The sequence below is a fragment of the Camelus bactrianus genome, chromosome 9 (assembly GCF_048773025.1).
Source record: "Camelus bactrianus isolate YW-2024 breed Bactrian camel chromosome 9, ASM4877302v1, whole genome shotgun sequence".
NCBI lineage: Eukaryota > Metazoa > Chordata > Mammalia > Artiodactyla > Camelidae > Camelus > Camelus bactrianus.
In genome coordinates this window covers 15,540,009-15,564,975 of record NC_133547.1, presented here as the reverse complement: position 1 = coordinate 15,564,975, position 24,967 = coordinate 15,540,009, and the positions used below count along the sequence as shown (strand labels likewise).

General features: G+C 38.6%; 1 protein-coding gene across 1 annotated transcript in view; it reads left to right on the top strand.

The window, feature by feature from the left end:
- The window catches only part of ZNF30 (zinc finger protein 30), a 92,661-nt gene extending 68,837 nt beyond the window's left edge, over positions 1–23,824 (top strand). Inside the window, 6 exon segments of the mRNA XM_074371113.1 lie at positions 2,898–8,139; positions 9,248–9,335; positions 10,608–10,740; positions 11,829–11,927; positions 19,033–21,071; positions 21,073–23,824. Coding sequence (XP_074227214.1) covers positions 9,327–9,335; positions 10,608–10,740; positions 11,829–11,927; positions 19,033–21,071; positions 21,073–21,249 — 2,457 coding nt within the window. The 5' untranslated portion in view covers positions 2,898–8,139; positions 9,248–9,326 and the 3' untranslated portion in view covers positions 21,250–23,824.
- The last annotated feature ends 1,143 nt before the right edge of the window (positions 23,825–24,967 follow it).

Sequence of the window (24,967 nt, the reverse complement as noted above, 5' to 3'; positions counted from 1 at the left end):
GTTAGTCAAGGAGGGTTTTAGATAGAATAAATTTAGTGTTTTAGGAAAATAATGCTGATTTCCATGAAGTGAATGAGCCAGTGGGAAGAGAATGGATACAAAAAGCCCAGTCAGGAGGAGAATCTAATATTGTCAAAATTAAGAAGTGTCCTTGACTATATTTGTATGTTTTGAAATCATACTTGAATGGAAAAAAAAAAAGGTGATCTGTTTGCAGAAAAAAAAACAACCCTTGGAGACAAATAGATTACATGAATTATAAAAGACAAGTATAATGAAACTAAATACATGTAAACCAAAACTTGTTGCTGCCTCTACAGCCTGTTTAAATGAGATAAATCCTGGGATGGACACTTAGGACTGACTATAGAGAAGCATGTGAGTCACTGACCTCCCAGTAGTGGAAGAAGCTTCCCCATAATCGTAAAAGTACTTTAGAACTGAGAGGGACCCGAGTAACTACACAGTGACTCATCTCCATTATCTGACACTAGGTTACTTTCACCATCTCTCTACCTTAATATGGGTTCACATTTATAGCCAAAATACACGTCGAAAAAACTTACATGTCCTACCACTAAAAATGAATAAATAGAATAATGCGCATTCATAAAATTTTCAATTACATGGAAGGTGTCTATAATATAACGTTGCATATAAATAAGAAATTACATGAATAATAAATATGGGGTTTTGATTAACTGACTTTAGAATAATTTTGGATTTAGAGAAAAACTGAGCAGCCACTACAGAGATCGCCCCGTAAACCCCATCCCCACACTTAGTTCACCTATTATTGGCATCTCATATTAGTATGCTGCATTTGTTACACCTAATGAACCAAATTAACTAAAGTTCATAGTTTTCTCAGATTCCCTTCTTTCACCTAATGTCTCTTTTCTCTTCCAGGATTCTATCCAAATGCCAAATTACATTTAGTTTAGTTTAGTTCCTTCCTTCTCTTGGCTGTGAAAATTCCTCAGACTTTTTCTTCCTTCCTTCCTTCCTTCCTTCCTTCCTTCCTTCCTTCCTTCCTTCCTTCCTTCCTTCCTTTCTCTTTCTTTCTTTCTCTCTCTCTTTCTTTCTTTCTTTCTTTCTTTCTTTCTTTCTTTCTTTCTTTCTCTTTCTTTCTTTCTTTCTTTCTTTCTCTCTCTCTCTTCCTTTCTTTCTTTCTCTCTCTTTCTTTCTTTCTCTTTCTTTCTTTCTCTTTCTTTCTTTCTTTCTTTCTTTCTTTCTTTCTTTCTCTCTCTTTCTTTCTTTCTTTCTCTTTCTTTCTTTCCCTTTCTTTCTTTCTTTCTTTTTCTTTCTTTCTTTCTGTTGTTTTTTTCTATTTTCTTGAGCTATAATTGATATACAACAGTGTATTAAAGTTTAGAACATAATGATTTGCTATATGTATATATTGCAAAATGATCACCACAATAAGTTTAGTTAGCATTTATCACCTCACATAGTTACAAATTTTTTTCTTATGAAAACTTTTAAGATCTACTCTTCTAGCAATTTTCAAATGTACAATACAGTATTGTTAACTAGAGTTAACATGCTAGACACGACCTCCCCCAGGACTTTTTTTTTATCTTACATCTGAAAGATTGTACCCTTTGGCCACCTTCTTCCTTTTCCCCACCCCCCTCTCCCAACCTCTGGCAACCACAAGTATGTTCTCTGTTTCTATGAGTTCAGGTTTTTTAGATTCTACATATAAGTGAGATAATACAGCATTTGTCATTCTCTGTCTGCTTTATATCATGTAGCAAAATGCCAACAAGTTCCAGTCATGTTATTGCCAATAGAAGAATTTTCTTCTTTGTTATGGCTGAGTAATATTCCACCGTATATATGTATCAAATTTTCTTTATACATTCATCCATGGATGAACATTTAGGTTGTTTCTATATCTTGGCTATTGTAAATAATTCTGCAATGAACATGGGGGTAAAGACATCACTTTCCTCATTACATATTTGGAAAGAGATGAACACTCCAATTTGTATTTCATTTATGTGGGCTACCTGGGATAGTCAGTGTTTTCCGTACTTAAATCCTTTTGATATTAGGAAGTGGAGAAAAAGTTCCCTTAAAGTTGGTAATTCACCAGAGACATGAGGTGAAGGCAGCTGGGAGTGTTGAATGTATAGGAGGAGAAATAAAATGTGTTTCTGGTGACCAAAGTGATGGATTATGCTGGAAACTGGCTAGATGCTCATCAATTTCTTTTTCTCTTTCTGGACTCCTGGAGGATAGCACATCTAAGATTCACTTACACTTACCATGCAAATGACTTGGTGCCAGTGGAAAATGGGCAGAAGTCATTGTGAAATTCTGTCTTAGTAGGCTTTCTCATCTGTGCTCCTTCCTAGGATGGCTTTCTTATTCCTTTGTGGTTCCAGTTTCCCCACTTTCCCTGGATTTAGTACTCTCTTGGGGGTTTGGAGGTTCAGATGATGGGCAGGAAGTGTCTTGGTTAGGGTAAGACTTAGTGACCCCAAGCCACTGAGTGTCAGGCTGGTTGTCTCACGTCCACACATTTGTGCTGGATCTGGCTGCCATGAGGATGGGAAGGGCGGCAGGGGCAGCTGTTGTGCTGGTTCTTGAAAATAAGACATGAATGAGAGCATATCAGCTTATGTCACAAACTTGAAACCATGTCAACTCCACTCTCCACTGTGGCCTGAGGGCACTAATTCCAGATGTTTCCAAGGGTTGAGTCGTGTGGCCTAAAAGAATACATCCCTTGTATAACTGGTCTATCTTTAGTCTATGAAACCTCCTGCACATGCTGTTTTTCAAAATTATTTGATGTGTCAAATAGTACAAAAGCGTGTATTTTGTAAAAATTTTAAACATTACTTATGAGGCTACTTGCTGAGTCATTGTATTTTACGTTTTGACAGATTTCACCAGTGACTCTGCAAAGACCCATCTCTGCCCTACCCTATGACTGGAGGATATGCAAGACCCTTATGATTATAGTGCTAATAATAACAGTTATACAACAGCACTGAGTGTGCGCCAGGCCCTGGGCTTTTCATGTCACTTCCCATGAAACAAGTTTCCCATTTTAGCCACTGGAATTTTACTTAGAGTCGGTTCCAAAACTTGAGTGAACATCAGAAGGCCCTTAATAATACAAAGTAGAGTGCTGGACTCCACCAGAATCTTGCCGCAGTAGGTCTGGAATGGAGTCCAAGAACTTGTGTTTCTTACAAGTTGCCAGGTGATGTTGACGCTGTTCTTTCTGGTACTACGTTTAAGAACCTCTGAACTGGGAGGGAAATTCACTGATACTATACTAACACCCTGGAGCGAGGTATTATCATCTTTACAAGTCAGTCCCTAGAGGCTCAGAGAGGTTAACTGCCTTGCCCAGGACCACACAGCCTGAAAGGACAGAGACTTGATGTAGAGACCATGACAATCCCAAAACCTATCAGGACTCATGTGTCAGGATTCTGAGGCGAGTTGTGGCCCACAGTAGCCCTGTAAATATGGGTATGGCCCTTTAAGAGGAAGTGAAGCCTCGCCTGGGGTGGTGGAATCTAGAGGCATTTTTTTTCCCAGTGACCTTCCCGTGTCTGTTGGTCTTTTCCAGGAACTAGAAGCTCTCCCCTAAGGAAACCAGGAAGGGCCCTGCGGGGCCCTCCCGGATACAAAGACTTCCTGTGTCCCTTGTTTCAAGTTCATAGGAAAAGGCTTCAGTCTCCTAAACCTTCCCTGAGTTCCAAAAAGCAGATTCAAACCAGTAAACCTTCCTAACTAGGGAAGTGAGAGAACGCAGAAACAAAGGAAAAGCAAGCCCAACATAATCTTTTCCACGACTGTTAGCTTAAAAGGATGACTTGATTTATGATGCCAAGCTGTCAAGATAATGTCCTGTGGCTTCAACCAGCTGGCCCCAAGCAGATGACACCGGGAGGAGCATAAATTAAGAACTGAAACCCTTGAACTATCATGAAGGCTTTAAGTAAAAACAAAATGCCAACCATTGCTTTTGCTCTTTCCTAGAAAGAAGTTAAGGGGCCCAAGGCTGTGATTTACTAGTTTGATATGCAGGAAGACGTAGATCAATCACAATTACCAGTGACACATGGAGTCACAAGATGGTGCCAGGAAGTCTGCAACTGAGGTCTTATCAGGAAGCTGTAGTCACAAAAAACCTCTCCTTTTACCTTTTTTGCCTTTAAAAACCTTGCACCCTAACCAGCCAGCAAGACGGATTTGAGACAGTCTAGGTCTCCCATCTTCCGAGTTGGCACCTCCTCCACTTGTAAACCTTTCTCTGCTCCAAAATCTGACGTTTGGTTTTTTTGGCCTCACTGTGCCTGGGACACATGAACTTGGGTTCAACAACACTAGCTTGGCAGGATGCGGTGCAAAAACTACATTACTGAAAATCCCATGCATTGACAGGGGCATGGATTGATCACAGCCCAGATGGGGAGTGAGTTTTTGCAGTTTGCAAGAGTGGGGACCGGACTTACGGCGTTTCAGTCATTTAACTCATGACCAGTGGGTCCACACCTGCTGTGGAGAGCTGGCCTAAGCCGCCCTCCAGGTAGCTTTTGAAACCAAGCAGGGAAGGTTGGTGACGAAGATGAGGCCCATCACCATGTCCCTGTACAAGTAGTGTCCCCCAGTGACCTCTTTGCCTTCCTGAGACTCTTGGTCCCTGACTGGGACCCTCCTTCCCCTCTTCCCCACCCCTGGGCGGCACCCGGAGCCTTGTGCAAATTTTACTGGGGTTGGTTTGGGGGCATTGAGCAGGGGTAAAGGGGCCTGGTGAGTCCCAGGGACCTGCCCCATTTGCCTACTTCTCACTGTCTCGTTTTGCCCATAGGGTCCCTCACCCTCTCAAGCTACCATTTTCTTGATCCTAGTGCACGTTATAGGGAGTTGTGGTGTCTGGAACTCTCCCCATCTCCCTGCTCTTGCAAATGGAAACAAATCCAGACTTCAATAAGAAGAGACCATTCAAAAAGACTGTTGCAATTGACAGAACTGTATCTCAGAAAACTGCAAGCATCTCAACAGAAAAGGGTTTTTCTTTTATAGGGAGGGGTAAGCAAAAGCAGAAACTTTTAAAGGGAAGTTGGGCAAGCAAGGAATAGCATGATTGGTGGAAGTTTGATAGGAAAGTTGTCTTGCTCTTCTCAGCTGATGCTCAGGTTAAGCTGATGGGGTAGGAGGGGTGAATGGGGGGGAGTCATGTTCTGCCTTTCATTGCTTGCTAAAGGCTTGGGGTCAAACCTGAGTTTAAGGGCAAGTGTGAGGAGAGAAGCCTGTTTAAAGTTTGGTCCAGACAAAGCAGAAGACAAGAAGTGGGCACTCAAGCATTTGATGAGTCTGGAGACCCTGAGAGGCATCACTCCCACCCAGGGTCCTGAATGCAGGGGGTGTAAGGAGAGGTCCCCATTTTCGGTTCTAATCTTAAGTGAGTCATCTCGCTGCCCTCAGACTCCATTTCCTCTGGTCTAACAAGGAAGTGGTGACAATTCCTTCCCTTAGGTTGAGGGGACCTGATGAAAGTATATGTGTGATGTGTGTTCCCAGTGCCCAGTGAATCTTCACGCTTTTTGAAGGGAACAGCTCCTCTGAGGACTTTGATGATCTTTAGAGCTTATCTGGGGAAGAATCCTGCCCTGGAGCCTTCCCAGTCTGGCAGAATTGGCAAAACCCTCGAGGGCAAAGGCACAGTGGGAGGGACAGCATCTTTAGAATTGTAGCTTCTCTGCTGGGGCAGGAGGGCCCCCTGGGCAGTCTGGAAGTCCACAAGTTCACTGGATGTGTGTTTGTAGTTGCCATCTGTTTATGGCAAATGTATATGACTTTCCACTGATGGAGAGTCCACATTTATTTTATTATGACATTTATTTGCATTTGAAAAGTGAGAATTTTCAATAATGTAAATAAATGAAGAAATTCAATAATGATAGTGTGCAAGAGTATTCCATTCCTTAGGGTATAAACACATAACAGGACCTGGGTTACTCTAGCATGTAGCCCTGTTGACATGTATCATAGCCATGATCATCAAGACCTTTCTTTTTTGTTCATTTATCTTCCCTTTGGTTCCCTCACTTTCTCCCTGCCTTGCTCTAGCATCGCATCCTCAAAGAGGCCTTCCCCAGTTGCCCCATGTAGAATCACTCCAGGTCTCTTTAATCTCTTCACTCTATTTGGTTGTCTTCAGAAACTTTATGGTCATCTGACATTCCCTTGCTTACTTATTTAGTTCCTTTTTGTGGATCCGTCTTCAACCCTGGCACATGAGCTACTACTCTTCATCACTTTATCCCCATGACTAGAACCAGCTGGGCCTACAGCAGATGTTCAGTAAGTGACTGAAGAATGCATGATGCTACTTATGTGAACTCCAGCTTCGATTTCACAAGTTCACACTGCCTCCGTGATTTAACACCATTTTTCCTGAGAAAAAGAGGATTAATTTATGATCCAATATGCTTCAGAGTGTTTAAGAATGACGGGACTATACTTCAATAAAAAAAATACATATATACTTCAATTAAAAAAAAGATTAAATTGCAATACAAAACAACAACAACAACAACAACAACAAAAACAAAACAGAAAAGAACAAAAAGAAAAGATGGGTGTTTCAGACATGAGGAGCCTATGGTGAATTTACAGATGTAAATGATCTGGCCAACAAACAATTGCTTGACCAAAAAAGCATGTAGAGACAGTGGAAGGACATTTTTTGAGAGAAGGAAACTAGTTTCTACAAGGCTAGTAAGTAAAATTCTAAGTATTCCATATGCAAATACTCTGTTGAGAGGATGTTTAGCTTGATGTCAAAATCTTGGGCTGACACCAGGAATGATTGTAATGTGAGATTGGTAAACCAGACCTGCAAGTCAAAGTGAATTTTACGTTTTATTGTATTCAGTTTTAACACTACATAAAAGAAAAGAAAAGAATGTCGTAAAGGCTACAGGTAGTTCAGAGAAGTTTTACTGGAAAAGGAAACAAAGAGTAAAAATATCCTAATGTACAATGGGACAGAAAGAAACATTTCTTTTAGATATAGATAATATCTGTTTTATTAGTCCTATTGTATTTACATTCTCCTTTTAAAAGTTCGTACTTTTACGTATCTTAAGAATACATAATATAGTGTACAAAATTTAAGTATCTAGTAAAAAGTTAAAACGTTACATCAGAGGACAGAACCATTTTTCTCACACGTGTGTTTAATTCGTCTATTATTACTAACTGCCACTATGCTATTGATGTTCTATTTAATAACAGCATTTCAATAACAGAAAAGTAAGCAATACAGAACGATAATTTCAAACACCTATTTTTCATATTTTATGTTAAAGTCATAACACATTTTAGTATAGATTATTATGGTTTGGGGAGTCTGGTATGGTAGTGTCCTGGGTTGACTGTCTACTTGGGGCCTCGGCGATCATGAACTCCTGCATCCTCGTGTCTGCATAGGTATTATTCGCCTCCTTCCGGGCCGCGACGCCCAACCAACAAAGCGCCAACTCTAACGTGGACCGTCAGGTCCTGGTGTCAGCGTGCGCCTGCGCATTCCCAGTACCATCGAGAACTCCCAGAAGTGTCTGGGGCGCGGGGTGGGCGTTCGTCATGGGTAGCGGGCTGCACACGTTCTCCTGTTTTACAGCTCCAGACTACATTTCCCACAGGCCACTGCGATCAGGCCTACTTAGTCTGGGACTACATTTCCCAAAGGCCGCCGGGGCAACGCGGAACTCTGCCTTTCTCCCGCTGCTGTTTGTGATTGTTGGCGTGGCAGTAAGCTGTGAACTTTGGTTAGGAAAGAGTCAATGCGCGATCGCCGGGGAGATTCTGCAGACTCGGACCAAGCCCACAGGATAACTCGGTTCTGGGAAGGGAAGCAGTGAGTGCCGGGCGTGCGGGCCGGTGCGGACCCCGGACCTTGCTAGACTGGGAAAGTGGGCCTGAGACGCTCTGAGAGTGGACGAGACGCTCGGGGGCTGACCTGGCTGTTCCTGTCAGAGGAGGGAGGCTAATTGTGTGGTGCGGACGGGGAGCATTTGAGAGAGAGAGTGCGGATGTGAGCCCTCGAAGACTGAGAGCGGGACCTCCGTGTGAACCGTGTGTACTTGGCTTCTCAGCTGAGAGGTGTGGCACTGTGACCCATGTTGCAGGTGCTTGCTGCTGCCTGCCCCATTCCCCTCCCAGCCGCGTGGGTCTGCCCCTAGACAGCTGGCCCCCAGAAGGAGGTCGGTTATTGAGCCCCAGAATGAAGTTTGCAGCAGGAAGGCATAGAACTGATCTGGAGATGGGAATTTTAGAACACGAAAAATGACTGCCAAGGATCTGTTGTACTGATTACTTTTCCACAAATTTATATAAGAAGAGAGAATAAGATGATATTGATCATAAACATTTACATCAATCTCCGTATTGCACAGAAACAGTAGGACTCAGCCTTTGTTAATTATTTCAGTTTTACATCTCATTGCAGAATGATGCCTCTGTCTGCAATTTCTACGGAGAAATTAATGGGGAAATTTAAATGTCAGAGAATCTTTTCTAATATTTTTTATAAGAAGAGTTGTATCATAAGGCCAGACTCTAAATGTTTTAGTTAGAATCTAAGAAAGCATGCTAGAGATAAGTAAAAATTGGAAACAAATTTTTACTTTTATGAAGGTGAAATAAGGGGCAGGTAATATTCTTCAATAATAATAACTAACCCATGTTAAACAATTATTCTATAACTGTTTAAATGGATTTTCTTATTCTTCTTATCCCTATTTTAATGATGAGAAAACTGAGCCACTGAGATGTTTGTAAATGCCTGATCAATATCGTCTATATTTTCCCTCTCCTGTGGTTTAACCTTATCCTAAGGCCACAAAAGAAGTTCTGGTTTGGGTGAGAAGGTCCCTTTTTCAGTTAGAATGGAGGAATGGAGGAGGAGAACCTGTTCACAGCAGAACTGTGCAGCCCAATCTTATATCCAGATCAGCTTTCCCAGAATGAAGGCTTAGCCAGAAAACCTGCTCAAGAGTCTGATTCCGGCTTCATTGAAGAAGTGCTGTTGTTCTGCAACCAGCTGTTTGCAGTTTGGTTTACTGGAACTTGGATTTATCCAGAATCCCTCTGTTCTGTCACAAAATGTTATGTGAGGGTGGTTGTGGCATAGTTCAGAAACTGAAATGGGGGGACAAGGTTTATTGGCTGAAGTTGCTGAGGACACTAATGCCCCCTTTTCTTATTTCAGCTGTGGATTTTCTAGAGTTTGAACCTTTCTGGTAGAGGAACCCCAAGGAAGACTGATTGGTTCTTAAATTTCTAAAAGCATGGCTCACGTAAGTTGTTGTTTCTCTTTGAAATATTGGGGATTTTAGATTACATAGATAATTGTCATTAATTAACCCGAAGTGTTCTTCCTATGAGACCACCATCTAATTACCTGCTTCTTGATTCCTCCTTCATGAAACTGCCAAATAACTGCTTCCTCCTTAACAGGGGCCCGTTTCTAATTGGTGTTCGTGAATTCATTGAGCAAATTACTGAACAGGCCCTGTATGATAAGTCTTTGCTGAAGGACTGTGATGGAGCAATGACAATATGAAGTCTCATGAAAAAATTATTTGAGCTTCCTTTGTCAGTCTGTGGTTTGGTAAGTTCAAGATAACCATCGGCCTCATTTTGACCAGACATCGGAAGACTTAAAATTTCCCACAGACCTAATAAGATGAGATTTTGTATTGGCTGGTCTCAGTCTTAAAATGGTGAGGTCACATGCTCTTTGAGGCTTTTAGGGACACATTAGGGCTGTGATTGTGATATTGATACAATGGTTCTTGCCAGGTGGTGCCTGAGAGAGTGGTACTAGGTCAGTTTCGTTGTGGAATGGGACCTGCTGGACTTGAGAGACTTAAGATTTGGTTCTGAATCATCATCAAAATCCACTAATTGAAGAATAGCCAAAGTGTGGAGTAAGGAATGCTGCATGACAATATACTAATAAGCATATTATAGATTACCAGAACTGGGAAAACCTGGGGCATTTGGTCCAATCTTGTATAAATGTTAAATAACTACCGACTCTGATATATATCCTTTAGATGTACTTTTATGCCACCATGAAAAATTTATCAATACAAGGAAAAATGCTTATAATACAATTTGACATGACGATCATGAAGACTGAGGAATTAACAAACTTATGTAATATATATTTTCTAAAATAGATATTTTATGCTTGAAAAAAGCTTTTTCTCTTAAAGGGAAAATAATGTAGAGACTAATAGTTCTTGAGAATGTATTAAGGTACCTAGCAGACAGTGTCGTTGTGTATATTATTTTATTTAACAGAGGCTTTGGATTATTTTGTGCATTTCCCAACTGATCTGGAGTATTGTGGTATGCCACTACATAACAGAAAATTTTGTCCATAGCCCAGGATTCCTCCAGAACGTGAAGATATTCTGCCTCATTTATTTCTTATATCGTAAGCCTCCAATCTAGTTGATTGCTATATTATTGCTCCTCTGATACATTGAAACTCTTTATTTTCTCTCCTTGCATCTTGAAAACATTTCCTTCAATTTCACCAGAAATATGTGGGTTTGCAGTTTCAGGGATCAGTGACATTCAGGGATGTGGCCATAGCCTTCTCTCAGCAAGAGTGGGAGAGTCTGGATTCTGCTCAGAGGGACTTGTACAGAGACGTGATGTTGGAGAACTATAGTAATGTGGTCTCCCTGGGTGAGTCTACTTCTCTCAAGTAAATTAGAATCTGCTCCCTGAAATGCTTTTTTCATTGTACATTTTAGGGCTGTCTTAAGAAGTGAACATAATTTCTTCTCCCTGTTCCCAAAGAAATAGTTTGAGCTTTGTTAGATTGGAATTGGTGAAATGGCAAGATTAAAATTCTAGGGTGCTTATTGCATAAACATTGACAAAGGCTAGATTTCCTAGTGTGTTTATGCCAAAAATTGCTCTGTTAGTATGTGACCCACCTGCAGGCAAAACGACTAGACAAAGGTCCTCATTTGTCCTGTCAGAAGAGCCTGTGCAGTTTATATAGTGGTGAATTGGATAAACATAAATTATTTAAACCTGAAATGCTCTCATTTTATTTCTTACAAAACAATTTACCTGATTTTGTAGTTAAAATTTATAATCTATGAGCTTTGCATTTAAGAATAAATGAATATCCTATAGATACAGACATCTCAGGAAATGTTCTTTTATTCTCTTAGAAAAATAACAGTAATAATATTGATAACTCATATTGTACTTACTATGTACCAGTCACTCTTTTAAGCTCTTTATAAAAGTAGTACCTCATAGGGTAGTTGTGAGGATAAAAATCAGTTAATATAAATCAAATACAAATATATGTAACTGTTTTAGATGAGAACGCTGAAGCACAGTGAGTTTAAGTGAGTTATTCAAGGTCACACAGCCGGTATGTGACAGAACCAGGAATTTGAACCCAGGTACTCTGGTTCCAGTCTTTGTTCTCAATTACAAGGTCATGCTTTCTGTCAAGACTCAGAAGGCAGGCAGGTAGGTAGGTAGGTAGGTAGGTAGGTAAGTAGATAGATAGATAGATAGATAGATAGATAGATAGATTGATTGATAGACTGATAGACTGATAGATTTCACTTAAAATAAGACCTTTCCCCCTCCTGTCTGGATTCTTGAATCGCCTTGCAATTTTCTTCTCTGTAGTACTTATCAGTATCGTTTTGACCTTTAGTTTATTGCAAATTTAACCCAAACTTAGAGTATTTTTGAATTCATCTTTTATTTCTTTTCTACATCATATGGCATTCTTACCTTGCCAGCAGGTCATTCCCGTTCTAAACCATATGTGATTACCTTACTGGAACAATGCAAAGAGCCCTGGATGGTAGTGAGGAAAGACCAGAGAAGACAATACACAGGTGAGTAAGAGCATGTCAGGTAGAGAAGCCATCACTGCTGCAAAGAGCCCATGTGGTCAGGGAGTAGGCACATCTCTGTCTGGCTGTTTGGAAGTCTCCCTTCAGAGGCCTGAGGTGTGGGCGAAAGGTGAATATCTCACCAAATTTTCCAGCTCTTTAGCAGGTTTAACATTCACTCACCTCGTATTTCCCTGTCACTTTATTAGGCTTATTCTCTTTCCTAGCACAGTATTTCAGCTGCTTTCAGTTCCTCTTTTGCTTTTAGATTATTTATATATTCTGAAGTGGTGATAATTGAACAGAGACCAGAACAAGAAATAAGAGCTTTGGCCATGTGATTATGTAGACCATTTCAGGCAGAGTGAACAGCAAATGTAAATTCCTTGAGGTGGGAATGGGCTTTGTGTGATTCAGGAGCAATAAGCAGAGAAAAACAGAAATAACGAGGGGAGAGTAACAAGAAAAAAGGTAGAATGTTAGAAGGGGCCAGGTCATCTATGTATTCTTTGTTACTTAAGAGGAATTTGGATTATCTTACGAAAATGACTAGAAGCCGTGGTCTAATTTATGTTTTTTCAGCTTTAATTTTTTTAAATGTCTATTAAATATGAGATAGAAACCAAGCAACCCCATTAAGATATACAGCTTAATGACTTGTGGTAAGGCAGAAAGCTGTATACCATCACCCTGAGCAGATGATAAAATGTTTTTAAAAAAAGAATTTCAGGCTTACAGAAAAGTTGCAAAATGATGCAAAGAATTTTCATATACTCTTCACTCACATTCTCCAAATGAGGAGACCAAACTTTTCCACCTCCCCCTTAAGCCCTTCGCATGCCTCTGCCGAAATCACAGTCCTCTTTCTCCCTGTCTGATGAATGACTCCCAGCCACTTTAAACCTTAACCTCACTACCAGTTTCGCTAGCTTTTCTCAAATTACTCTAGTTCCCTTTCCAATGAATGTCCACTGGTTATTTTGGGGGTTCTTGGGCTGTCAGAGACCCCACATTGCTGCCCTCTGCTTTTTCCTGCACAGATGTGTAGAGGATAGACTGAAAGAGAAGAAGAGTGAGACCAGGAAAGCCTGTTGGGAGGCCAGTCATGTGGTGCAGACTAGGGTTGATAGAGGCTTGGATTAGAATGTTAGTGGTGGAAAGTGGTGAGAAGGTATATTTTAAAAGTTTGCTGTACCATTTAAGTAAGTTGCACAAATTATAACACCTCATCCCTAAATACTTAAGAATAAGGACTTTATTCTCCATACCCACAAAAAGAAAACCATAATTTTACCGGCAGTGCCCACCAGAGGGTCATCTTAGTTCATCTCAACTGAGCATTGAGACTAAGACTGCCCTTGTGACCGTGGCTTCCTCTATTCAGCATATCCCACAGTAGGAACCCCAGCTCACCAGCAGGGCAGCATCTGCTGTCTCTCAGCATGAATCTTTAACAGTGATTCACGTAGGAGACCCATAACCATCTGAAAAGGTAAGGTGCAGAAAGACTCATGTTTCACAAAATTTAGTACCTGTAACAGTTTCATGGGATAGCTTCCAGGGTCCCCAAGAAGACATGCCATTTAAAGGAGATACTATATTTAGGGAAGCTCATAGTATGGGGTTACCATCACATATTTGCGTTTTCTCTTAGTCCACATGCAGCGAATCAATCAGTGGTCTTTTTTATCATAAACTATATTGATAAGAAAGACAGAACACCACATACCATTTTCTCATCCAGAACAGTGCTGTCCAGTAGAAATGCAATGCAAGCCACATACGTAATTTAAAATTTTCTAGTGGTCAATTTAAAAAGAAAAAAGAATGGGGAAATTAACTGAATAATGTATTTTGTTTATTTCAATATATTCCCCCAATACTATCCTTTTTCTATACAATCACTATAAAATTATTAATGAGATAATTTACACTTCTCTTTGCACTAAGTCTTGGACACCCACAGCACACCTCAGCTCAGTCTAGTCTCATAGCTAGTGGCTCCCATGTTGGATGTGCTGGTCCGCAGTGCTCCTCCCTTTCTCTCTGCATTCAACTTCAGATTTGTCTGATGTTTATGAAATGTCTCCCTTTGTCAGTTTGCTTATCTTTGCTATTGTGGATATTGAAAAATTTAGAGCTCTCAACTGTATTCAATAAAAGCTATAAACTTTTTTTAAAGACACAAAGATGACACCTTCAAGCTTCTTTCAAGCCTTAAAGGATGATGGCAGTCCTTTGAGCAACACAATAAGAAAATGGTGTAGGACGATGAAATAATGATGATTTATTTCACTAACTGTGTCATCTTCTTAGTGCCATCATTCTTCCACTTTCTTATTTTAGTCTCTTTTTTTTTTTTTTGCTTACTTGGGTGTAATTGGTGAGTAATGATGAAATAACTTTGAATGATGAATGAAAGAATGTTCCACATAACATTATTCTTACATTCTCAAAGGAAAAATGAGATGATTGCTATTCCATAATATATCTTAGTTTTACAAAATAATCCAGTAGAACCCTATGTATTTTTAAGATAGAAGGAGATTTATACATATATATTCTTTTTCAGATTCTTTTCCATTATAGGTTATTACAAGATATTGAATATAACTCCCTGTGCTATACCTAGGACCTTGTTGTTTATCTATTCTATGTAAAGTAGTGTGTATCTGTTAATCCCAAACTCCTAACCATCCCCCCGCCCCCCGCTTTACCCCTTTGGTGACCATAAGTTTGTTTTCTATGTCTGTTAGGCTGTTTCTGTTTTGTAGATAAATTCATTTGTTATCATGTTTTTTAAATTTCACGTACAAGTGATATCATACGATATTTGTCTTTCTCTGTCTGATTTACTTCACTTAGAATGATAATTTCTAGGTCAATCCATGTTGCTGCAAATGGCATTTTCCATTCTTTTTTATGACTGAGTAATATTCCACTTTATATATATACTGCATATTCATTCATCTGTTGATGGACACTTAGTAGACTAGTACTTTTTGGTTATCTTGAAACGTACTACTGATGAAAAGGGAAAGAGAAACTATTTGATTCTTTACTAGTAGTTAAATACTTTCCAAGTAGATTATTCAACAATGAAGAGGATTACAAATTACTTTTTCGATGTCATAGGAATTATTACAGATTCATCTTTTATTATCATTGATTCAGAATATATAATTAAAAATAATCGTGTGCTTCTTTTGTAATTGTATTTGCTACACAAAGTTCCATATTGTCTCCTCTGATTCTCGGACAAAACTATGAATCTTTGAAACTTCGCTTACTTTCTGGCAAAGATGACTGAGGCTTACCTTGTACTTTCCCTGCAATAATGTCTTTTTAAAATTTTTTTTATTGAGTTATAGTCATTTTACAATGTTCTGTCAAATTCCAGTGTATAGCACAATTTTTCAGTTATACTTGAACATACATACATTCATTGTCACATTTTTTTCCTCTGTGAGCTACCACAAGATCCTGTATATATTTCCCTGTGCTATACAGTATAATCTTGTTTATCTATTCTACATATTGAAATCTCAGTCTGTCCCTTCCCACCCCACCTCCCCCTTGGCAACCACAAGTTTGTATTCTATGTCTATGAGTCTTTCTGTTTTGTATTAATTTTTTTTTTTTTTAGATTCCACATATGAGCAATCTCATATGGTATTTTTCTTTCTCTTTCTGGCTTACTTCACTTAGAATAGCATTCTCCAGGGACATCCATGTTGCTGCAAATGGCGTTATGTTGTCGGTTTTTATGGCTGAATAGTATTCCATTGTGTAAATATACCACATCTTCTTTATCCAGTCATCTGTTGATAGACATTTAGGCTGTTTCCATGTTTTGGCTATTGTAAATAGTGCTGCTGTGAACATTGGGGTGCAGGTGTCATCCTGAAGTAGGGGTCCTTCTGGATATATGCCCAGAAGTGGGATTCCTGGTTCATGTGGTAAGTCTATTCCTAGCCTTTTGAGGAATCTCCATACTGTTTTCCACAGTGTCTGCACCAAACTGCATTCCCACCAGCAGTGTAGGAGGGTTCCCTTTTCTCCACAGCCTCTCCAGCATTTGTCATTTGTGGAATTTTGAATGATGGCCATTCTGACCAGTGTGAGGTGATACCTACCTCATTGTAGTTTTGATTTGCATTTCTCTAATAATTAGTGATATTGAGCATTTTTTCATGTGCCTATTGATCATTTGTATTTCTTCCTTGGAGAATTGGCTTGTTTAGGTCTATTGCCCATTTTTGGATTGGGTCGTTTTTTTCTTATTAAGATGTATGAGATGCTTATGTATTCTGGAGATCAAGCCTTTGTCAGTTTCATTTGCAAAAATTTTCTCCCATTCCATAGGTCGTCGTTTTGTTTTACTTACGGTTTCCTTTGCTGTGCAGAAGCTTGTAAGTTTAATTAGGTCCCATTTGTTTATTCTTGCTTTTATTTCTATTTCTTGGGTAGACTGCCCTAGGAGAACATTTTTGAGATGTATGTCAGATAATGTTTTGCCTATCTTTTCTTCTAGGAGGTTTATTGTATCTTGTCTTATGTTTAAGTCTTTGATCCATTTTGAGTTTATTTTTGTGTATGGTGTAAGGGAGTGTTCTAGCTTTATTGATTTGCATGCTGCTGTCCAGTTTTCCCAACACCATTTGCTGAAGAGACTGTCTTTATTCCATCATATACTCTTGCCTCCTCTGTCTAAGATTAGTTGACCAAGAGTTTGTGGGTTCATTTCTGGGCTCTCTATTTTGTTCCATTGGTCCTTATGTCTGTTTTTGTACCAATACCATACTGTCTTGATTACTGTATCTCTATAGTATTGTCTGAAGTCTGGGAGAGTTATTCCTCCAGCCTCTTTCTTTTTCTTCAGTAGTGTTTTGGCAATTCTAGGTCTTTTGTGGTTCCATATAAACTTTTTTATGATTTGTTCTAGTTCTGTGAAATATGTCCTGGGTAATTTGACAGGAATTGCATTAAATCTGTAGATTGCCTTGGGCAGTATGACCATTTTAACAATATTGATTCTTCCAATCCAGGAGCATCTAATATCTTTCCATTTTTTTAAGTCTTCTTTAATTTCCTTAATCAGTGTTTTATAGTTTTCCGTGTATAAGTCTTTCACCTCCTTGGTTAGATATATTCCTAGGTATTTTATTACTTTGGGTGCTATTTTAAAGGGGATTGTTTCTTTACTTTCTGTTTCTGTTGATTCATTGTTTGTGTAAAGAAATGCAACTGATGTTTGAACGTTAATCTTGTAACCTGCTACCTTGCTGAATTCTTTGATTAGTTCTAGTAGTTTTTGTGTGGACCTTTTAGGGTTTTCTATATATAGTATCATGTCATCTGCATATAGTGACACTTTTACTTCTTCTTTTCCAATTTGGATCCCTTTTATTTCTCTCTTTCCTGATTGCTATGGCTAGGACTTCCAAGACTATGTTGAAGAGGAGTGGTGATAGTGGGCAGCCTTGTCTTGTCCCAGATTTTAGTGGGAAGCTTTTGAGTTTTTCACCATTGAGTAGTTGGCTGTAGGTTTGTCATATATAGCTTTTATTATGTTGAGATATGTCCCCTCTATACCCACTTTGATGAGAGTTTTTATCATAAATGGGTGTTGAATTTTATCAAATGCTTTTTCTGCATCTATTGAGATGATCATGTGGTTTTTGTCCTTTCTCTTGTTGATGTGATGTATAATATTGTCTTTTAACAATATCCTAAATTGTTTCTTTTGTCCCGGAATTTTTTTTTTTTTTGTAATCAATTTCTACTATGTGTAGAGGTTATAGTTCAGTGCTGAATGAAACAGAGGTTAGGTTTGCTTTTGGGGGGTGTATTAATTAGTATTCCACTGCTGCGTGACAAACTCCCACAAACTTAGTAGCTTCAAGTTACACTTATTTATTATTTCGTAGTTCTGTAGGTCAGAAGTTCGGCACACGATGGCTAAATCAAGGTACCAGCTGTGACTGCAGTTCTTTAGGGCAGGGGGTCCTCTTCCAAGCTCACTGGTTATTGGCAGGATTTGTTTCTTCTTACACTCCCCATGTGGCCCCCTCCAACTTCAAGCCAGCAACCAGCAAGTCTCAGACTTTGAATGTCTCTGATTCCCCTTCTTCCTTGAGCCAAGAGAAAACTCTTTTAAGGACCTTTCCAGAGAATTCAAAATAATCATCATAAATCAACTAATTAGTAAACTTGATACCTTTTTCCATGTGAGACGACATATTCATGGGCATGATGAGGGCAAAGGTCATGAAGGCCAAAATGCTGTCTACCACGGGGAGGTTTGGGAGAAAGAAAAATCATAACAAAGAGAAATAACTGCAATTGAAAATAGGTAAGAATTACTGGATTGAAGCATAAGAACAGAAAAGGCATGGGCATCCTTAGACAAGGTCAGCAGTTCCCAGCACTCCTGATAAAGTGACATCTTACCTTAAACATATATAGGATGAGAAGGCTCTAGTCTGCAAACAACACATGCCAAAGGGTTTGAGGGAGTTGATGCCACCTGCAGATGGAACCAAAAGATGAGAAAATTTGTGACATTTTCCAGGTGCTGAAAGGGGGAGGTGAGGTAAATAGGGGGCAAAGGGAATTATGACTTGATATGAGGCCTGATAGGTAAGCAGGGACCATATTGTTCATGGAAAGTTAACATGGATTCTATTCTGAGTGTAAAGAGAAGCCACGGAGGGTGGGAGGGGAATGAAAGCTCATCTGTATCAGAAATTGTTAGAAATGTGAAAAATGTTAGCACCCAGGAACTTTCCCTGTGTTTTCTGCTCCATGGGGTCTGGGATGGTGTTTGAACATCAGTTTTTTTTTTAACAAATTCTTCAAAGATTCTGACCCACCTGTAAATATCAGAAATGGAACCTATTTTACTGATCACCAGCTTCACTATTTTACATCAACTCTCATTAATCTCCACATTCCTCCTTGCTCTTTTTTTGATTTCATAACAGCATTTTAGTATTATCTAGTTACTTGTTTCTAATGGATATGATTTTCAATTTGTCTCTTCCACTGACATCTAACTTTTTTCATAGGAAAACAAAATATTTGGGAGTTCTTTGTTTTCTTTCAGATTTTCAGCCGAAGGATGAGATAATCAGCCATAAAGAAGTTCCCATCTATGAAAAATGTACATCTTTTGCTCAACATCAGAGAGTTCTTCATAGAGAGAAACTATGTGAATGTCAGGAATGTGGGAAGACTTCTTGTCAAGCCTCAAAGCATGTTCCACATGACAGAATACATTCTAGTGAAAAAACCTGCAAATGTGAAGAATGTGGAAAGAACTTTAGTAATGGACATCAGCTTACTATACATCAGAGATTGCATGTTGGTGAGAAATCCTATAAATGTAAGGAATGTGGGAAAATTTATATTAGAGGCTCAGCCTTTGTTAAACACGGAAGAATTCATAGTGGTGAGAAGCCATATGCCTGTAAGGAGTATGGGAAGACCTTTAGCAGTAGCCATCAATTTACTGAACAGCAGAGTCCGCATACTGGTAAGAAACCATATGAATGTCTAGAGTGTGGAAAAGCTTTTTATAGTAGCTCATACCTTGTTCAACATCAAAGAATCCATAATGGTGAGAAACCTTATGAATGTAAGGAATGTGGAAAAGCTTTTATAGTGTATGGAAAACTCATTCGGCATCAGAGTATTCACACTGGTGAAAAACCTTTTGTATGTGAAGAATGTGGAAAGGCCTTTAGTACTAGCTCCCCCCTTGTTAAACATCAGAGAATTCATACTGGCGAGAAACCCTATAAGTGTAAGGAATGTGGCAAAGCCTTTACTGCGTATGGGCAGCTTGCTCGACATCAGAGTATTCATACTGGCGAGAAGCCCTTTGAATGTAAGGAATGTGGAAAGGCCTTTAGACTTAATTCATTTCTTAACGCACATCGGAGAATTCATGCAGGGTTTAAGTCCCATGAGTGCAAGGAATGTGGGAAGGCCTTTAGTCGTGCCTCATACCTTGTTCAGCATGAAAGGGTTCATACAGGTGAGAGACCCTATGAGTGTAAGGAGTGCAGCAAGGCCTTCAGCACTGGCTCCCACCTTGTCCAGCATCAGAGGATTCATACTGGTGAGAAGCCCTATGAATGTCAGGTATGTGGCAAGGCATTTATTAGCCGCCATCAACTTACTGTACATCAGAGGGTTCACAGTGGTGAGAAACCCTATGAATGCAAGGAGTGTGGAAAGGCCTTTAGAGTGCATGTACATCTTACACAACATCAGAAGATTCATATTGATGTGAAACCCTATGAATGTAAGGAATGTGGAAAAACTTTCAGTCGGGCCTCATACCTCGTACAACATGGGAGAATTCATACTGGTGAGAAGCCCTATGAGTGTAAGGAATGTGGGAAGGCCTTTAGTTCTGGCTCTTACCTCATTCAACATCAAAGGATTCATACTGGTGAGAAACCTTATGAATGTAAGGAATGTGGAAAAGCTTTTATAGTGTATGGAAAACTCATTCGGCATCAGAGTATTCATTCTGGTGAAAAACCTTTTGTATGTGAAGAATGTGGAAAGGCCTTTAGTACCTTCTCATACCTCGTTCAACATCAGCGAATTCATACTGGCGAAAAGCCCTATGAATGTAAAGAATGTGGAAAGGCCTTTAGTTCTAGCTCCCCCCTTGTTCAACATCAGAGAATTCATACTGGCGAGAAACCCTATAAGTGTAAGGAATGTGGCAAAGCCTTTACTGCGTATGGGCAGCTTGCTCGACATCAGAGTATTCATACTGGCGAGAAGCCCTTTGAATGTAAGGAATGTGGAAAGGCCTTTAGACTTAACTCATTTCTTAATGCACATCGGAGAATTCATGCAGGGGTTAAGCCCCATGAGTGCAAGGAATGTGGGAAGGCCTTTAGTTGTGCCTCATACCTTGTTCAGCATGAAAGGGTTCATACAGGTGAGAGACCCTATGAGTGTAAGGAGTGCAGCAAGGCCTTCAGCACTGGCTCCTACCTTGTCCAGCATCAGAGGATTCATACTGGTGAGAAGCCCTATGAATGTCAGGTATGTGGCAAGGCATTTATTAGCCGCCATCAACTTACTGTACATCAGAGGGTTCACAGTGGTGAGAAACCCTATGAAACCCTATGAATGTAAGGAATGTGGAAAAACTTTCAGTCGGGCCTCATACCTCGTACAACATGGGAGAATTCATACTGGTGAGAAACCCTTCAGATGCAAAAAATGTGGGAAGGCCTTTAGATACAGTTCAGCCCTTAAAGCACATCAGAGAAACCATGTGGGTATAAAACCCTAAGAATTTAAGGAATTTGGAAAGTCCTTTTTGTATAGCTCAACAATCGTTCGTCAGAGAATTCATGCTGGTGAAACTTTTGAATATAAAATGTGTTGATCAGCCTTTAGAAAATATTCTCACCTTTCTTTTATTAGAGAATTCATAATGTAATTCAGGAAACATGAGAAAGCATTCATTCATCATTCCTGTGTTTACAGTATCAGAATATCATCACCCTCTGGTGGCCAGTTCAGAAAAGGTGGGAAGCATTAATACTCATAGCATGAAATTTTGTGACATATTCTACTATGACTGGATGAGTAAGTGACTTTAAAAAACCTTCCAGTTGCTTTTAAAGCATTTGAAACTTCAGATAATTCATCCGAATTTCTTAAAACCATTAATGTGATATATTTGGGAAAGCCTTTAGCTGTGGGACACGTGTTAGCTCTCGTCATTGTCATTCTGACCTGACAACCTGTGTGACACCAGGCACTGTACTTTTCATCTCAGGGCATTGTTTTAAAATGGTGATGATGACAGAACCTATGAACTTGTGAAAACCTATGCTCATTGTTTATTAGTTTTATTATTACATTATTTTTTTTAACTGCTAGTGAAATTTTGAGAGTACGACCCTACAGGTGTAGTTAATTTAGAAATGTCCCTCTAGCCATGGACCCGTTTTAGAATTTTAGATAAATCTTCCTGCATGAAACTTTGTAGAAAGGAAGAAAAATGAGAGGATATTCATTTAGAACTCATCTCTTAAGTTGAATCAAACATTTCATCAAATATGCCCAGTCTTTCAGTGGGTGTGAAATTGTTGAGAATAGCCTCTAATCCACATTATTTGTCCAAAATTCAAGATATGTTGGAAATTAATAATAGGTAATAGATAGGAAAAATAAACTGTCCACTTGGAAATTTCTTTCGCAACTTTTTAAAAATGGAAATTTCAATGTAGAGAAAAGTAAAAGGAATAGTAAAATTGCCACTATCTTTGGTATCATTTGCCTTATTTATTGCACTCTGTCTCCCCGTCTGTCCATCTGTACATGGTTATGTCTGCATGTGAGAGTAAGCTGGGGACTTTGTCCCTAAATATTAATCTTTTACTCTCAAGCCCCACCTTTTCACTTGGTTTTTTATTTTTTGAAAAGTCCAAGGAAGTTGTGTTACAGAATGCCTTGCATTCTGTATTTAATTGTTTCCTCACACTGCTGTGTAACTGGTTCCTTTATCCTAGGTTTTTTTTCTGTATTGAAAGTTAAAAAGATTTCATTGGGTTGTGGAGAACACTTTCAAGGTAAGGCTGCAAATACTTGCAAACACATTATACCAGATTTTCCCATAATTAGTAGTACTAATTGGTAATTGGCGAAGGTAGTCACTGCCAGAACTTTCCATCATACAGCTCCTTTTTGCAGTTAGTGATCTGAATAGGTATATTTGTAACATCTCCATTTGGCAAGTGACCAATGTGTGTAAGTATAAATTTGAAATTATGGCCTATTGAGGAAAGAATAATAATAAGGTGCCTATGTAACAACTTCTGGCATGAGGTCAGAGCTGTAATTGGAAAATTAATTTTTTAAATAACCAAATTAACTAGAAAAATAATGCCTACAGGAAACCAGGATTAAAAGCCAGAATTTCACTTTGCTCACCTCTTTATCCCTACCACCTATACAATAATTGTCACAGTGTATGCAATTAAAAAAGCTGTTAAAAGAGGGAATAATCATTCACTTATTCTAGGATCTTTTCAGGAGTATTGATTACCATACATCTCAAAATGGCTTTGTTGATGATTTTTTCATTTATATATTTTTAAATCAGCTTGTCAGTTTCTATGAGGGAAAATGGATTTGAGAATTATAATGTGGATTGTATTGAATCTATAGATCAATATGGACATAATTCACATCTTAGCACTGTGGAGTCCACCAATCCATGAACATATATGTCTCCTTTTATTTAGGTCTTTAATTTCTCTGAGTAATGTCTTGTGATATTCAGTGTTCAGGTCTCCTACATATTTTTTTAAACTTATTCTTAAGTGTGTTGTAATTCTTGGTGTTATGATAAATGCTATTGTTGAATTATCAGTTTATATATGTATATAATGTTTTTGCATATTGACTGCTGTAACTAAGTTTGTTTATGAGTTTTAGTCACCTTTTTGTAGACGTATTAGAATTTTCTACATACAAAACCATGTCCTTCAGGAATAAAGACACTAGCATCCAGTACAATGTGGAATAGAAGGGATGAGAGTGGACATCTTGTCTTTTGTCTAATCTTGGGAAGAAAACATTTAGTTCTTTACCATTAAGCCATTAAGTATAATGTTAGCTTTTGATTTTTCATAGATGCCGCTTATCAGAGTGAAGGATTGCCCTTTTATCATTAAAGTGAGTTGATTTTTTTCTTCATCAATTGAGATTATCATACAGTTCTTCTCTATTGTCTTCATACAGCAATTTACATTGATTTTCAAATGTTAATACCTGTTTCATTTCTAAGATCATCGTATATGTGTCATACACTTCTGCTTTCACTTTGCTGTTTATTAAAGAATGTTTACATCTGTCTTGATGGTGCTGCTTTTTAGTTTGAGGTTACTGAGGTATAATTTATATATAGTAAAATTCACTCTTTGGGGTGTACAGTTCAGTTCCATGGTTTTTGACAGATACATGCAGTTGCATAACCATAAGCACAATCAAGATACAGAATACTTCTATCACCCTAAAAACTTTCCCCATGCCCCTGGGTAGTCCGTTACCTTCCTCCAACCCCAGCTCATGGCAACAACTGATCTATATTTTTGTTGTTTCAAGAATGTCATGCAAATAGTTGGTAGAATCTTGTTCCTGGCTTTTTTCATTTAGTATAATGCACTTATGATTCAACCATTTTGTTGTGTTTATCAGTTGTTCTTTTTATTTTTCAGTAGTATTCCATTGTGTGGGTAAACCAAAATCTAATCTGTTAACCCTTTCACCAGATGATAGAAATCTGGGTTATTTCCAGGTTTTGACAATCATGAATAAAGGTACCATTTCCACATTTGTGTGAAAAAATATTTGCATTTCTTTAGGTAAATACCTAGGGATAGAAGTGTTATATGGTAATTATATGGTTTTTTCCTTTTGTAACTTTTTTTTTTAAATGTGTTTAATTTTATAAGAAATTGCCAAGCTGTTTTCCAAAGTGGCTGTACCATTTGACATTCCCTGTCAGTGTACGAGGGTTCTATTGTTACACATCCTCACCAGCACTTGGTGTTGTCAGTTTGTTTTGGTTTTCAGCCATTATAATAGGTGTCAGGTAGAATCTCATTGTGGTTTTAATTTGCATTTTCATAATGGCTAATGATGTTCACCCATATTTGACATCCATATATGTTTGGTGAAGTATTTGTTCAAATTGTTTTGCCATTTTAAAAATTGGGTTGTTCGTTTTTGTACTGTTGAGTTTTGAAGAGTTCTTTATATATTCTGGATGTAAGTTCTTTGTTGGATTTGCAAAGTTTCTTTCTCAATCCAATTTCATTCTCTTTATTGTCTTTTGTAGAGTAAAGTTATTCATTTATATAGTCCAACTTCAGTTTACTTTATGGATAGTGCATTTGGTGTTTTATAGTTTCACAGTTTACGTTTAGATCCATGATCCATTTTGAAATAACTTTTGTATAAGATGCAAGGTTTCAGGTTGAGGTTCATTTTTTTGC